We start from the raw sequence: 16,660 nt of genomic DNA, 5'->3' as shown, positions 1-16,660 counted from the left end.
AAATACAAAAAAATTAGCCAGGCGTAGTGGCAGTTGCCTGTAATCTCAGCTACTCGGGAGGCTGAGGCAGGAGAATCACTTGAACCTGGGAGGCGGAGGTTGCAGTGAGCCGAGATCACATCACTGCACTCCAGCCTGGGTGACAAATCAAGACTCCATCTCAAAAAAAATAAATACATTTCATAAGGCCATAGCTGTGATAGTGATTTCTCTAGTGGAACTGTACAAAGTTCATTGAAAACCTTCTGGAAGGCATTCACCATTCTAGATGCCATTAAGAACATTCACAATTCACAGGAATAGGTCAAAATACCATCATTAACAGATCTTGAAGAAGTCAATTCCAGCCCTCATGGATGACTTTGAGGTGAGGTGTCCAAGTGGAGGAAGTAACTGCAAATGTGTAGAAAATATTATAATAGCAAGAATTAGAGTTAAACGTGGAGCCTCATGGTGTGACTCAATTGCAGCCATCTCAGGGTAATACTGAACAGATGAATTGCTTCTTACAGATGAACAAAGAAAGGGGCTTTAAAAAAAAATTTTTTTTATTTCTTAAGTATTTATTTATTTTGATAGAGACGGGGATCTTGCCATGTTGCCCAGGCTGGTCTCAAACTCCTGGGCTCAAGTGATTCTCCTGCCTAAGCCTCCCAAATTACTGGAATTACAGGCGTGAGCTACTGTGCCCGGCTGAAAGTGGTTTCTTGAGCTAGAATCTACTCTTGTTGAAGATGCTATGGACATTGTTGAAATGACAACAAAGTTTTCGAATATTACACAAGGCAGAGTGCAGTAGCTCAGGCCTGTAATCACAGCAGTTTGGGAGACTGAAGTGGGAGGATCACTTGAGACCAGGAATTTGAGACCTGCCTGGACAACACAGTGAGACCCCATCTCTCAGAAAAACGTTAGCTAGGCATGATGGCACTCGCTTTAGGTTCTAGTTACCGGGGAGCCTAAGGTGGGAGGATACTTGAACCCAGGATGTCGAGGCTGCAGTGAGCCATTATTGTACCACTGCACTCCAGACTAGGTGACAGGCTGAGACTCTGTCTCTTAAAAAAAAAAATGGCCTGATGCGGTGGCTCACGTCTATAATTCCAGCACTTTGGGAGGCTGAGGCAGGCAGATCACAAGGTCAAGAGATCCAGACCATCCTGGCCAACATGGTGAAACCCCATCTCTACTAAAAATACAAAAATTAGCTGGGCATGGTGGCATGTGCCTATAGTCCCAGCTACTCAAGAAGCTAAAGCAGGAGAGTCACTTGAACCCGGGAGGCAAAGATTGCAGTGAGCAGAGATCACGCCACTGCACTCCAGCCTGGTGATAAAGTGAGACTCCACCTCAAAAAAATAATAATAATAATAATAATATCACATAAACTTAGTTGGAGAGGATTGACTTCAATTTTGAAAGAAATTCTACCGTGAATAAAATGCCATCAGACAGCATCACATGCTGGTCTTGAACTCCTGGGCTCAAGTGATGCACTTGCATTGGCCTCCCAAAGTGCAGAGATTATAGGCATGAGCCACTACTCCTGCCAGCATAACTTTTTTCTTTGAGACGGAGTTTTACTCTCGTTGCCCAGGCTGGAATGCAATGTGCCATCTTGCCTCACTGCAACCTCTGCCTCCCTGATTCAAACAATTATCTCGCCTCAGCCTCCTGAGTAGCTGGGATTACAGGTGTACACCATCACACCAGCTAATTTTTGTATTTTTAGTAGAGACGGGGTTTCACCATGTTGGCCAGTCTGGTCTCAAACTCCTGACCTCAGGTGATCCGCCCACCTCAGCCTCCCAAAGTTCTGGGATTACAGGCGTGAGCCATTGCACCCAGTCATAACTTTTATATACACTGGGAAACGGAAAATTTGTGTGGCTCATTTTATTGCAATCAGTTTTATTGGGGTGGTCTAGAACCGAACCTGCAAAATCTCCAGGGTATGTCTGCAACAACCTCTGCTTTTATCTTTTGCCTTAAATTCTTCTTGATTCCCCTAACCTCCCTCTGCCTTCAACCCTCATTTAGAAGGGAGACTGGAAAAAATACACCAAAGTCATCTCTGGGTTCTAAAATATAGTTGATTTTAGCCTTTCTTCTATCGTCTGCAGTCTCCAAAATGCTTATAATGACAATTACTCTTTATAGGGAAAGTTAATCTCTTTAAAATAAATAGAGAAATCCTACTTTTATAGCATTTATATAAATAGTAACTCACCCAAGCACTGCCCTTGGCCTATCTGGCAGATTCATTTAAGCCTTATGATAACCTCATGGGGTGGCATTTTTCTTGAGACCAAATAACTTTTTTGTTTGAGTTTGATTAATTTATCTTAACTTTTTTCTGCTTAGTTTTACTGTGGATATTTCTATTTGCATTTGGAGGTCTATAATAAGCAGCAAATAATACTTCAAAAAATTAAGACATACTTTCTGCAGGAATTAAGAGATGAGAAACGCCCTCAGCTCAACTTTAGCAAAAATGACTTTTAAGTTTTTTTGTTTCCTTTCAGCATTTTTCAGCACATCGTTTCTCATATACTACGTTTATGATCCTGCCTATTTTCTTTCTTTTTCCTTTCCTTTTCTCTCTTGTTCTTTTCTTTTCCTTTCTTTCTTCTTCTTTTTTTTTTTTGTTGTTGTTGAGAGAGGGTCTTGCTCTTCCCAGCTGGAGTGCAGTGGCATGATCACAGCTCACTGCACCATCAACCTCCTGGACTCAAGCTATCCCCCTACCTCAGCCTCCCAAGTGGCTGGGATTACGAGTGTCTGCCACCAGACCTAGATAATTTTTGTATTTTTTTTTTTTGTAGAGATGGGAGTTTCGCTGTGTTCCTCAGGCTGGTCTTGAACTCCTGAACTCAAAGGATCTGCCAGCCTCGGACTACCAAAGTACTGAGATTACATAGTAGCATGAGCTGCTGTGCCTGGCAATTTATTTTTGCTTAATTGCATAACGGAATTTTCAGTATAATTACAAACGTTGGCAAGCAAACTTTTTTTTTTGAGACAGAGTCTCCTTCTGTCACCACGCTGGAGTGCAGTGGCACGATCTCAGCTCACTGCAACCTCTGCCCCCTGGTTTCAAGCAATTCTCCTGCCTCAGCCTCCCAGGTAGATGGGACTACAGGTGCCCGCCACCACCCCTGGCTAATTTTTTGTATTTTAGTAGAGACCAGGTTTCACCATGTTGGCTGGAATGGTCTTGATCTCTTGGCCTCGTGATCCGCCTGCCTCGGCCTCCCAAAGTGCTGGGATTACAGGCGTGCGCCATCACGCCCCAACAGCAAGCACACTTCTTTTTACATCTGGCCAATATTTCAATAGGTAAATATACCTTAATCAATTAACCCTATTGGTCAATATTCAGATTACCTTTATGCTTACATTATTTCAAACAAGAATGCAATAAACACTTTTCTGTAGAACGCGTTTTATTTAGAATGCCGTCCTTGGCCTAGATTGGCAGAAGTGGGAGGTATCACGCAGTGCCTCCTGCCAGTGAGCCAGGTGGTCTGCCAGGTCCTGGGAGGACCTGAGGTTAACAGCCACGCCACTGCTCTCTGGGCTCAGTCAGCAGCCACTACCAGGGGAGCAGCCAGGAGCGAGTCCTCAGAAAGCCCAAGGCCATAGCCTGGGAGAGCCCAGAAGGACAGGAGGTCACCCCTTGACAAACAGGAAAGGTCAGCAGGTGTGCCCAGGAACCCAGAGGCTCCCAGAGTGGAAGTGGATGCAGGGGTTGGGGCAGGTCATGCTGAGGTTCAACAGGGACCTGCTTCGGAGCTGACCAGAGAGAGGGGTCTGCTCCGGCTCTGTTTAAAAACCCTGGCCTGCGTGTGGGTGCAAGTGGATTTGCAGGTGCAGTGAGGCAGCGGCCGGAGCAGACTGTTTGTGCACAAAGATCCAGGAGGAAACTCAGGGTGATCTGGTCCAGGCAGAGGAGGGGGAAATGGAGCCAGGGGCAGACGTAAAAGTGACAGGTGAGGGTAAGTGTGACGGGAGGGAGGAGTCGGGAATGACCAGGGCCTGCAGCTCAGCTGACTGGGAAAAAACAGAAAACAGAGTATACATGAATGCAGGGGTGGGTGAGGGCTCCTGTGAGTCTGAAGTGACTGTGAGTGGCGCCCTGTGGGCAGCCACAGCGGCCCTCACAGCTCATTCTGCAGAGCACCAGCCCAGTGACCAGCTGAGGAAGTGCCCCTGGAGATCAGCTGGGACTGGCCAGTGGTCTGCACAGGGGGCAGCTGCCAGGGCCCTGAGCACAGACACCCTAGAATCTGTGGGAGGGATGAAGCCAGTGAGGGAGACCCCAGGAACCACCAAGCCCGGGATGGGGCCTGGAGGGCGGCCAAGCTCAGAAGAGACCCTGAGATTGGAGAACTGCAGAGAGGTGGCAGACAGAGAGGTGAAGGACTCACGAGCATGTCAACAGCCGTCTGAAGGGCCAGCTGGAGGGAAAGGTTAACCACAGGACCTGGAGGCATGTTGCGGGGTGGGGCCAGGCCGGGCAGGGGCGGGGACGGGGGCGGCGGAGGGCAGGGCTTGGAGAATGCTCACCTGAGTGGAAGAGCAGAGGGAGGAGGGGGGTGGGTGGCAACCGTTTCCAGGCTGCAGCTACAAGGTACTCAGAGCCACGGCTTGAATCCCCTAGCACAGGGGGCACAAGTTTCAAACGTACACACCCAGTGGGGCCATCTGCCTCTTTACAGCTTTATCTTATTTAATAGGAAGGTTTTCTCATACACGTTCTGTGTTTCTGTTGTGCCACTGGTCACATCACAGATCTCTCTGGAGCCTCAGGTCTGTGCGCTGCACGCGTGCTAAGTCTCTGGATCATGATGCATTTCCTCACACTGCAGCTATTTTTCTGTTTGTTGGCTCTGTAGGAGATGTGTGTTTTACAGATTGCACTTTTTAATGTTTATCTAGTAAGTTTGTGTAAACTTCCCTTAGCTCACTGAGGAGCCTTTGCCTGTTGTCTTGCTGGTGCTGCATGAATTCTGGGCTCAGACAGAGGGACCCAGGCCGTGTTGACCCCTGCCTGGGAGGTGGGCTCACTCGGAGGGCCTGGGAGGGCATCTACAGCCATCTAGGGGCATAGTGGAAAATTCACCTATTTTCTTCTGGCTTTCTCTGGAGAATTTTTTAAATACCAAATTTAAGATCCAAGTAGATTGTTTTTCTTTTTCTGAGATGGAGTCTCCCTCTGTCACCCAAGCTGGAGTGCAGTGGCACTATCTCAGCTCACTGCAACTTCCACCTCCCAGGTTCAAGCGATTCTTGTGCCTCAGCCTCCTGAGTAGCTGAGACGACAGGTGTGCACCATGATGCTTGGCTAATTTTTGTATTTTTAGGAGAGATGGGCTTTCACCATGTTGGCCAAGCTGGTCTCAAACTCCTGACTTCAGGTGATCCACCCACCTCAGCCTCCCAAAGTGCTGGGGTTACAGGCATGAACCACCGTGCCCAGCCAGATTGTTTTTCAAGGAGTTCATGCCCCACTACACACTGACCTGAGCCATGCTGGCCCTCAGTCCGTGCACATGGAAAGGATAACCATTGTGCAGCCTCAGCTTCCTCTGCGGCCAAAAGAGTATTTGGGGAGAATTCCCATGGGTGCTTCTAGATATGGCACCTGAAGTGAGGCCCCAGAGCAGCACTGCAGGGACCTTCTTCACAATTTCAGGAAACACTAAAAGGATGAGATTCCTATGATCCCCCCACCTCATCACTGGAGTCTCTCTGTCCCCACCACCATGGGCAGCCCCTGGGCGCCTGGCCCCATGTCTCAGCACCCCCTAGAAACAGCCAGTGTCACACCAAGCAGAGAGTTTATTGAGGCCATGGGCGGGGCCCAGGTACACAGCGTGGGGCGTGCGTGGGGCGGATGCACGCTGGACTGCAGGGGTACACTAGCAGCGGCAAGCGGAGGCATATGGGGGGCCCAGGAGGGGCACCCTCCTCCTAGCAGCGTCTGGGGACTTCAGGTGAGCATCAAGAACCACTCCTAACCTCCACAGGACTATTTTGGGAACCCTTCCCTGCTTCCCCCTGAGCTCTGTGTGGGGTGGCGGTGGCGTGAGGGGGCCTCTCTTGTCCCTGTGGTTGAGGATGGGATGATCCCTTGAGATCACTATAAAAATTAAAATTCCCTTATAAATCGCAGGGGAGTGGCAAGAGGGCATCACTTGGAAGCCGGCATTACCCGTCACCTAGAGCCGCGCCTCCTCCACACCGCTGAAGTTCTGACCCCAAAGTGAAGAATAGAGGGGAAGGTTTGCAGGCACAGAAAAGGGCAGAGACACCCAGGAGAGAGAAAAGGGAGGCTGGGGAGGGATGGAGGAGGACAACACAGAGAAAGAACCGATCTGAGGAAAAGCGGGCGGAACGGGGGCTCCACTTTCCCGCAGCCCCCACAGCTGTGCCCTGGGGACCCAGCACGAGAGTTCCCAGCCCGCAGACTCCCACAAGCATAAGGTCCCACGTCCCCCCAATCTAGTCCTTGCCAAAGCCATGGTGGCCTCTTGAGACATCCTCAGCCCCAGCTGCGCCTGGAGCAGATGGGCAGGAGACGGATGGCAGTGGGAGGGCTACTCCAGGTAGATGTCCTCCGTGGGGCAGGCGTATGCCAGGTGCTCCTGGTAGTACTCCAGGAAGGCGCGGCTGGGGGAAGACAGTCCTCCACCAGCCACTCAGGGCCAGTCCTCAACCCCTAAACCACCTTCTGCAACGCCTCTGAGCTCTCCCTCCTTCCTCCCTTGCTGCCATCCACAACCCCCGACCTGGGCATGGCCACGTCACTCTCTAGTCTGAACTTCAGCTCTCCTGGCCCAGCAATTCTACCCCTGCCAGAGTGTCTGTCCTCACCCCACACCCAGGAACTCGCGCCTGTCCTCACCTCACACCCAGAAACCGTCCCAAATCGTCACCCACCACTGCCCTCTCTACAAGGCACATCCAGTTCTCCTTCCCAGACCTCCCCTACAAGGCTCCTGCCTCCACCTGCTCCCCTCCGCATCCCCCATTCTCACCCCTGCACCGGTTCTGCATCCCCACCCACACCCTGGGGCCCCACTCACCCCACGCTCTGCGCCACCGGCCTCATGGATTCCTGGGAGACAAAGACGTGGCAGGCAAAGCGGCTCAGCAGGGGGTGTTTGGTGATGAAGCCGAAATAGCTGCGGGCGAGTCAGTGTGGAGGGCCCATCAGAGTCCTGACCAGGCCCTGGCCACCCCACAAACGATGCAGACAGAAGCGGCAGGAACGAAGGGCTTGGGGAGAGGGTAGGGGACAACAGGAGTGTGGGGGTCGCACAGTGTCAAGATTTGAAGTCGTCTTTTTTTGGTTTTAACCCAAGCACAGGGCTGGGCACCTACAAAGAGTTCATGTGCCGAGTAGATTCTGTGATGACCAGGGCGTCCGGCCCACTCTGTGGACACATCTCCCTTCCCTGAGCTGCGCTGTCGCCCTCTGTGGCCCTGTTCAGGGCCTGCCCCAGGACTGCAGAGCAAGGCTCTGCCCAGCTGCTGGAACAGGTCTCCTGCCAACTCAGGCCTCCTCCTGTGGATCTTGCAGACTCACAGTCCCTTGCCCAGCTCCGAGGCAGGGCCGAACATTACCCCTGGTCTGTAAAACCCTCTTGCGGTCTGTCCCTCACTCCCGCTGGAAAGTACTTCCTCGCTTGGCCTCCCTCACGGAGTCACTGCCCAGCTCCTCCACGTATGCTGTCTTCTCATCCCAGACAGCAAAAATCATGGTCCAGAGGGTGAGGTGGTCAGAGTTCACCCCCCCACCCCCCCACCCCCCCACCCCCACCCCCACCCCTGAAAGTCCATTCCCCCACGGCTTCGGGGCTTTGCAGTTCCGCCAGATGGGAAGCCACATGATGGTCTGGTTGCCAGGACAGTGTGTGCACGCCGCCCACAGACAGAGCACAGGACCCGCCTCAAATGCCGCGTTCAAGTCATCAAGGCAATAAGCACTGACCCGCAGACCTGGCTTTCTGCGTTACTCAGGCACATCCTCAGTCCTTTCAATGAACTCACAGAAGCCTCACAGCAGCCCTTTGAGGTAGGGCCCTGATGGAGAGCTAGGCACAGAGTGTTGGGTGCTCACCCAGGACACAGCCAGGCTGGACAGCCCTGAGAGTAAAGACTACAGTCTGTGATCCCAACACCACACATCCCAATGCCTGCCTGATCCCGACACAGCACACCCCACACACTCCTGACCTACCACCACCGCCACGACAAAACGAGTCAACCATTCACTTCACACAGTTTCCTCCGTGCCTCCTTGTGGCGAGGGACCAGTGGGTGGGGGAGGGCCTGGGGTGACCAATATTAAAGGTCTGGGCCAGGGCAACCGCTCCTTTGTCTCACCACAATCCCACTCCACATTTCGACCCCAAACCCCAAACTCCACTGACCACCTTCCTCTCAGGGAATTCTAGCTGGGGCCATGTCCAGCCTGAGACCTCAGCTTCACCCACAGTTTCCTTCTGATGAGGAATTCAGGTTGTTCTTCCTCTCTTGGCAGTGCCCACTGTCCCAGCGGCCCCAGAGCTGGCCCCACTGTCTGGTCTGAGCCCCTACACTGTGTCCCACTTCTCCACCCAGCTGAGTAGGGTCTCCGCATGGAGCCCATCAGACCATCTCCACCCTCGAGGGAACGACACAAAAGGCCTCTGCATATTCCAGCAGGCAGTGCCCTCGCTCTTGACCACGAGAGTCCACGCGGCCTCCAAGATGCCCTGATGTCTGTGCCACGCCTCAGTCCTGCAGCACCACATCCTGTCTGCCTGTGAGCCTGCTTCCTCCAACTCCCGCCAAGTCCTGTCAAGCCTCTGACTGGCTCCGTCTCTCTGGTTCCTCCCCGATCTCCTTCCTCTAGGGTGCTGGGATAGAGGGCAGGGGCCAGCGCCTGGAGGAAGCTGGTAGCCCGCCTTGGCCTGCTGCTCCTGTGCCAGCACCCCCTCCTCCCCTCCTCTCGTCCCCTCACCCTGCCTGACCTTCCCCCTCATGTCTCAGTGATTTACCTGCTCCAACCTGGTATCTCCCCTCCAGGTCTCTAAACTGCAGACCCATGGGACAGAGGGTGGCTCAGTGTCACTGTGTGTGTGATTGATCTGCCTCCCCTTGGTGTGTGGGCTGCAGCCCAACCATCCCCAGGGAGATGTCACCCTGGTCTCTTCCAGGTCAGCCTCTACAGCTGGGCAACCTGGGTCCTGCCTGTGCTACCCCTTCAGTGCCTCCCGCATCTGCACACTTGGTCTCAGGTCGTGCACAACCTGTATAACCTCAGCAGCCGCTAGGATCCCTACCAGCAGCACCTGCACCAGAGCAGTTGGCACAGTGGCCAGAGCCAGCATGTCAACCTAACTGTATCACCTCCTTCCATTAGGAGCCTTCTATGGCCTCATTACCAGCAGGGTAAGTACAGCTCCTTGGCATAATCAAAAGGGTCCAGGTCTCCACCGACACTTGTAGCTACTCCCCTTATTCACGAGCCTCAGAGCCCGTAGCGCCCCACCAGTGCATCCCACACCCTTGGCTCAGCTGGACCCCACCAGGAAGAGCCACTTCCCCATCCCTGTCACCTGCTGATTTTCCAGGCTGGCCATCCTGAGCCCCAGGAGGACTTGCCCACCTCTGGGGGTCTGCTCCCCAGGGCCCACTCAGGCATCCTCCACACCCAAAGAGGCTTCTCATGTCCTTTGCCCGTGTGTCTTTCTCCACCCAGACCAGATGCAAGCCCATCTGACCTGCGCCTCCCAAGTCCAGCTCAGAGTGGACGTCACTGCACGCTCAGCTCACAGAGCCAAGTGGGTACAGGTGGAATTCTTGGGGTTGGGTATGGACAGCCCTCAGGGTTTGTGGGGACTCTGGGGGACGGTTAGGCTCTCACCAGCTGTTGCGGGGGTGGCAGCCGCAGAATGAGATGTTCTTCATCTGGAAGAAATGGCTGCAGCGCTGGAACTAAACAGAGGGGGGCAGAAGCCCCCATGTCAGAAGAGGCCTGGGTCCACTCCTGCCTCCCGCCTGCTGGATACCCCTACCAGCCTGGCCCTGTCAGACTCCTTGGCCTTACCCTACCACCTAGTCCCTGACCCCAGTCCCCCACACCCCCACCTCGGGGCCTCCTCCACTCAGACTCAGCTTGACTCCCCGAAGAGAGATCTCGAGGTCACAGGAGGCAGGAGGGCGCAAGTGGACGGTCAGTTTCCGGGCAGTGGCAATCTAAGGAAGAAGTTGGGGGAGAAGAGGGTCTGGAGGAGCCCACAAGGGCCACTTTCTTTCTCCTTGGTGGGACTATGTCTCTGCTCCTTTTAGCTTATGTTTGCAGACACTTATGTTGAGGACCCCTGAGATGCAATTCTGGAAGACATAAGGCGGTGGCCTTGGCCACTCCTCAGGCTCAGGAGGAGCAGTCGCCTCTCTGCAGTCAGCTTGCTTCATCTTCCTTCTGCTCCTCTAGGCAGACTGCTGCACTTGGCTCAGGAGCCAGGAACACAGACCCTACCCACCCTGGCCTCTTCACTGCCTGGCCCCATGAGCGAGTTGGAGCTCTCAGATGCAGGGCTGGTCTGCTCTGCTCCCTACAGCCCCCAGCCTCGATTTCAGGACTGGTGGATGGGCAGGTGCTCACTAAATGTCCACTGAGTAGATGACTCTCAGGTAAGGGGCTGTGAGAGCTGGTCTCAATTTCAGACTGGAAGAGGAAGGGCTGATGGCAGTGCCTGGAAAGTCTGTGGCCCAGAGACCCAGAGGTGATGAGGGAGAGATGCTGAGCTCTGTCCTGGACTCACCTGCTCAGGCCTCTGAACCAGGGCCTGGAGCACCCACCCTGAGCTGCCCTCCCTGTAGGAAGTCGAGGCCCTGTGCCAGCCTGCGGTGCTGGTGTGGCCACCATGCGGACCCTCAGCCTGCACTTGCCCGGCCTCCACACTGACCTTCTGCATGGCCGCACACAGGATGCCGTTTCCCTGGTGACAGGGCACCTCCACAGAGCCCAGGAACTGCACATCAAAGCGCTCCACCCAGCAAGGGCTCCGCTTGCTCCCTAGGGGGCACAGAGGGCCCAGGTCAGGCAGGGGCAGAGCATCTGGGGTGACAAGCCATCCCTCAGGGTTGGGGCCTCACCCAGCAGGTCCTTGGCAGGGCCAGGCACCGCATGGGCGTAGAAGGCGGGGAACACCCCTCGCTCCCCTGTGCGCATGTTGAAGCCTCGGAACCAGAAGTCATCCTCCTCCGCCTCCACCAACACAGGGTCATCCACATCCAGCTCCAGCTCATCTGGATGCCGTGGAATGAACCTGCCATCGGGAGACAGGTCACTGGGGAGGCGGGCAGGGCTGAGGGTCATGTCCACTGGTGTCCTGTGATGGCATGGACTGAGGCCGGCGTCACCACCAGCAAGCAGGGAGGCTGTACCTGAACACAGCCCGGTGCGTCTGCTCTCGCTCCTCGCCGTTGACCAGACAGGAGAAAAGGCCAAAGGACTCGGTGCCTGAGAGACACGGCAGGACAGAGGCGGGGGGACATGCGGAGACAGAGGCAGCAAGGCGGCGTGGGGGAAGGAAGGTGCTTAAAGGCCCAGCCTTGGGTGGAGGCCAAATCCCCTCCCCTCTGCAGTCTGCTGTGGGTGTCCTGGGAGGGGGAAGGGACCGAGGCAGAGCAGGCCACCTCTTGCTATGTCCTGGGTGGGAGAGTGTGCCCAGCCCTGACCACGGCCAGACCCTCAGGTGGCCCTGGGAACTGTGGGGCACCTGTGGGTCTAGGGCCAGAGAGTGTAGATGTTCCTCGAGCCACCCCCCTTTTACCCGCCTCTCACTCACTGGAGGACCTAGACGTGCTGTTGACGAAGACATTGAGGAACTTCTTGGAGAAAGTGAGGTCAGGGCTGTCGGGCGAGGAGTCCCCCGGGGCCTGACCGCCGCCTAGCAGTGCAGCGCCTGCCTCCTCCTCACTGGCCTCCCCGCCGCTGTCCTCATCGCTGTCGTGGCCGAGGCCGGCGCAGCGCCGCAGGCTCACCAGCTCCAGCTGCGTGTGCTCGTCCACCACCAGCGTGTACTTGACGGCGTCGTACACCAGTGAGGCGTCCCGCGGCGCCGAGGGGCCGGTACCCCTGCCCCCGGGGGGGCCCACACTGTCCTCGGCCTCCTCCTCATCTTCGTCGTCCTCTTCATCCTCCTCCTCGGAGCAGGCGGCGGAGCAGGCTCGGCCGGGGCGGGCGGCGCGGCCGGGCGCGGCCCACAGCGGCGTGATGGTGTCGCGCGTGGGGTTGCTGAGGAACAGGCAGGGCCCGGGCTGTGCCGGGCCGGGCCGAGGCGCGGCGGGTGCGGGCGGCGGCGGCGCGCACAGCGTCTCCATGTCCACCAGCTCCACACCGCCTGGCCCCGCGGCCGCCTCGGGGTCCTGGGAGTCCTGGGCGGCCCTGCCGGCCGGCGACACGGGCTCCCCGGGTGAGCGCTGCGCAGGAGACAGGCACTGGCTGGGGCAGCGAATGGGCGAGGAGCCCTCGGATATCATGCGGCTCACCAGGTTGCTGAGCAGCCAGGGCGAGTCCGCGTCCTCGCTGAGGTCCGGCTCCGACTCCGACCCCGACTCGTACTCGCTGTTGGTGTCGTCGGGGCCCACGGGCAGGAAGGCGGGGCGGCGGGGGGGTTCGTGCAGGGGCTCCGGCTCCGAGGCGGGCGACGAGGCCTCCTCGATGGAGTTGGTGAGGTGCGAGGAGCGGCCGCTGCTGCTGCTCCCGCCGTCGCTGCTCAGCTCCAGCTCGGTCTCCGAGATGGATGAGATCATGCGCCCCAGGCGCGCGCCGCCCGCGTCCTCCGAGTCGGAGCCCGGCGAGGACAGCTCCTGGCTGCTGCGACGTCCCCCGTGGCCCCCGCTCGAGCGGCTTCTCAGGTCAGCCTCGATGCCGGGATCTGAGGAGGGCGAAGTCCCCCCTGGCGCCGGGGGCTCCGCAGGCTGGTTCCCTTCACAATCGCAACCCGGGCGCACCGGCGACTGCGCCCCGCCAGGCCCTGCGTCCGTGGGAGGGAGGGGGCCCGGGAGCTCTGCTGGGCGGGGAGGTGGGGTCACCCTCTCACCAAGATCCAGGCCTCTTCCAGCAGCCAGCCCCTCATCCTCCCTCCCTCCTTCCGCGCTTCCCGGTGCCCCGTGGACCACCACCCCTCACCTCTGAGGGCCTCATGGTTGGGTGAACACAGCACTGTCTCCTGCCAGGAGGCAGGAGGCACCAGGTCAAAGCCTCCGTTGTTGTTCAGGGAGTCCTGGGGTGGAAGGATATGGCGGCGGTCCTGAGAAGGGCCTCCAGCTCCCAGGGGTGAGCAGGGCTGGCTGAAGAGTCCCAGGGGCTCTGAACCCAGACTGAGCTCCAGGGAACTGTTGGTCAGGGCACTCACCTGCGCTCCCAGTGTGGTCAGATGGAGCGTGGTGGGCCGGTGCTTCTGGGGCTCCTCCAGGGAAGGGGAGGTGATAAGGGGCCCGGGGGCAGGTGCCTCTGAGCCAGGGTGTCCTCCCTCCTGGCCCTCCCCATCTCCCTCTTCGTCCTCCTCCTCCTCCTCTTCGTCGTCCTCATCGTCCTCCTCTTCATTGTCATCGATCATCTCAAACTCCTGGAAGTCATCCTGGAAGGAGCAGATGGGGTGCGGCTGCTCCGAGCGCCCCAGGGAGAGGCTGTCCTGCAGGACAGAGGGAGATAGCAGGGCTGGGCTAGAGGGCAGCAGCGGCCCAGAGGCCCAGGTGCTAGGAGAAGGGAAAGCAGAGTCAAAGTCAGTCAAAGGACAGCCCCTTCCAGCTCGCTCCGCCCCTCCGTCTTCAGAGCGATGTTTTCAAAATCTGCTTAAGACACCTCCGGATCACTCCAGTTCTTGGTAAGGGCCCAAACTCTACAGCTGAACGACAGGGATTCTTTTTTTTTTTTTTTTTTTTTTGAGACGGAGTTTTGCTCTTGTTACCCAGCCTGGAGTGCAATGGCGTGATCTGGGCTCACCGCAACCTCCGCCTCCTGGGTTCAAGCAATTCTACTGCCTCAGCCTCCTGAGTAGCTGGGACTACAGGCGTGCGCCACCATGCCCAGCTAATTTTTGTATTTTTAGTAGAGGCAGGGTTTCACCTTGTTGACCAGGATGGTCTCAATCTCTTGACCTCGTGATCCACCCACCTCGGCCTCCCAGAGTGCTGGGATGACAGGGATTCTTACAGCAGCCCCAGCCCACCTTTTGGACTCATCTCACTGCAAAACCTCGTCACATTTAACACCAGCACTGTGTTCCCTTCACAGCATTTTAACACAACTGACAGTTACTGGGCATGGTTTTTGGTCTGTGGCAAGCCCCACCAGGGCAGGGTCATGTCCATGTTGTGCTCTGGTGCACCCACCCCCAAGAATAAGACCTGGGGCTCAGCGGATGTTCAGTAAATATCAAACACATGCATACATGGAGAGACAGCCTGCAGTCTGAGGATTCACAACTTTGCACCAACCCCAGGGCCTTTGGCACAGTGAATCCCCATGCTAGCAGTCCTTCTCCTCCCTTACCTCCTACCTACCCCATCTGCCTGGCTCTGCTAACCTCAGGGCATTGTTGACATTTCCTCTGAAAATTCTCCCTGATTCCCTCAGTGTGGATTGCGTTCCCTTCCCCCTCATGGAACTTATGTCCCTGTTGGAATGCCATCCTTGACACGTGGGCAACCATTGTCCCTTACAAGACTTTCTCCCCTATTAAGTTGCAGCTCCGGAGGGCAGCTGTCTTGTTCCACTCCCAGCACCTGGAAGCCCCCAGCACTTGCCACATGGCGGTTGCTCAGAAATGTTCTTGAATAAATGAAAACAGAAATGTGAAGAGACAAGGAGGAGAAGCAGCAGAAGATGAGAGAGAAAAGATTTCAGCAGGGGGAGACATGAGACAGACAGATGGAAGCTGCAGAAGCGGGGACAGGGCTGCAGAGGGTACAAGGTTGGGATGGCAGCGAGCAGGGGTTAGATCTTTCTGGGAGGGATCTGAAGACAGAGGGCACCCAAAGGAAAGGAACACCTCCCTGCCCCAGGCTGGCCACTGATGGGGTTGGGGAGAATGCTGGGAAGGGCCTGCGTGGAGGCCTGCAGTGTGTTGGAATAAGAGAGGGTTGATACCAAGGAAACCTCAAGGGTTACGTGGGGAGGAGCCATCAGAGGATTCCCCGGTTCCAGGCTGAGCTCACACCCACCCTAAAACCCCAAGTGAAAGCTAAGAAGAGCCTGACGAGGCCCTCCCTTGAGCTGGATCTGTGCCCCTAACTATTCCCCCACCTTCTCACAGTGGTCTGAGTCGTAGCTGAGGCCCAGGCCACAGTCATCAGTGATCTCAGACAGATCTTCGTCGTCAAATTCTTCCAGGCTTATGTCCTGGGGAGGCCTGGAAAGGAGACCAGGGTCAGAGTACCACCAGCCCTGGGCCCTGCCTGGGAACTGGTCCTGAAGATGCGGCAGAGGGAGGCCTCAGCTCCTGGGCCCCGTGGTCTCCACAGCCCCCAACTCCGGGAACACAGCCTGCCATCATCTTGACCCCCAAGCTCTGCTCTCCTGTGGCTCCCCTCCCCCCTCAGAGCCAGGCCTGCCCGGAGGAGCCAGCCCTGCCCCCACCCCTCCCACCCCTCCTCCCGGGAGAGCCATCAGCCTCTCCTCCCTCCGCTCCAGCTCCTGGCCCCTGGGGTCAGGGTCTTGCAGAGCAGAGGAAGGGGGAGCTGAAACTGCGGCGGCCGCAGACGGGGAGGGGTCGCGCCTGCTCTGGGAGGGGAGTCTGGCCTGCTTGTCTCCTGCTCTCCAGCGGAGTGGGGCCTAAACCCAGAGGCACAGCGTCCTCCCCACTCAGTCCCTTCCTGCAAGGCTCCACTCTCTCCCGGCCCGGCCCGGCCTGGCCGGCCAGGTCCTGGCGTCCCCTGAAGGAGGCCAAGGCCACCGGGACGCGCCGGGCCGGGAGGGTGTGCCCGCGTCCCGCCCGCATCCTCCCCCGCAGAGGGTCGGCCCAGGGCCTCCACCCTTGACAGGTCAGGGCCCCGGCCGGGCGCGGCTCCCAATCCCGGCGGGGCCGGGGAGGGGGATCACTGAGGCTGGGGACGCGCGCTGAAGATGGAGAGAGCGGCAGCGGGTGGGGGTGGGGCGCCCGAGCCGACGCTCAAGGACCGCAGGGGGCCCGGGCCGCGCCGGCGCGGGGGCTGGGGCGGCGGGTTCGGGGGTCCGGGCCGGGCGCGGGGAGCGTGGGGAGCGGGGGCCCGCAGGCCCGGGCGCCGAGGGGTTACCTGCAGCCCGGCGGCGACAGCGAGTGGAAGGTGGAGAGGGAAAACATCTCCGCGCGATCCGCCATCTTCTCCGGGAGAGGCCCGCGACTGCGTCGGGGGGTGCGGGAGCCTCGCCGCGCCCCGCGCCCGCGCTCGGCCCGCCCCGCTCACCTCGTGACACGCCCTGCGGCGCCCGCCCCGCGCACCTCGCCCGGACTGCGCGGCGGCGCGGGGAGGGCGGCGGGGGCGGCGGGGGAGGGACGCGGCCGGGGACGCTGGTTGGCGGAGAGGCGGCGGCTGCGCTGCCGGGCGCTGGTGGGGACGGACCGGGCGTGCGACGAGGGTTCTTCCCGGGGAGGGGCTGGCGGGCGGGGCGGAG

General features: G+C 57.7%; 1 protein-coding gene across 1 annotated transcript; it reads right to left on the bottom strand.

Moving 5' to 3' along the window:
* Window positions 1-5,826: 5,826 nt before the first annotated feature.
* On the bottom strand, window positions 5,827-16,407 carry MAPK8IP2 (mitogen-activated protein kinase 8 interacting protein 2). Its single transcript, XM_021667137.2, has 12 exons — window positions 16,303-16,407; window positions 15,314-15,419; window positions 13,422-13,700; window positions 13,196-13,289; window positions 11,850-13,073; window positions 11,446-11,521; window positions 11,155-11,327; window positions 10,965-11,074; window positions 10,144-10,251; window positions 9,920-9,990; window positions 7,092-7,190; window positions 5,827-6,675 (listed from the first exon to the last, which is right to left on the bottom strand). Exons 1-12 carry the CDS (start codon window positions 16,365-16,367, stop codon window positions 6,603-6,605), a joined length of 2,478 nt encoding a protein of 825 aa, XP_021522812.2. The 5' UTR covers window positions 16,368-16,407; the 3' UTR covers window positions 5,827-6,602.
* Between the last annotated feature and the right edge of the window lie 253 nt (window positions 16,408-16,660).

This window comes from Aotus nancymaae, unplaced genomic scaffold (genome assembly GCF_030222135.1).
Source record: "Aotus nancymaae isolate 86718 unplaced genomic scaffold, 86718_ANA_hifiasm-v0.15.2.pri h1tg000076l, whole genome shotgun sequence".
Classification (NCBI taxonomy): Eukaryota; Metazoa; Chordata; class Mammalia; order Primates; family Aotidae; genus Aotus; species Aotus nancymaae.
The sequence above is the reverse complement of the archived record's forward strand: the minus strand, read 5'-3'. Positions and strand labels throughout refer to the sequence as shown.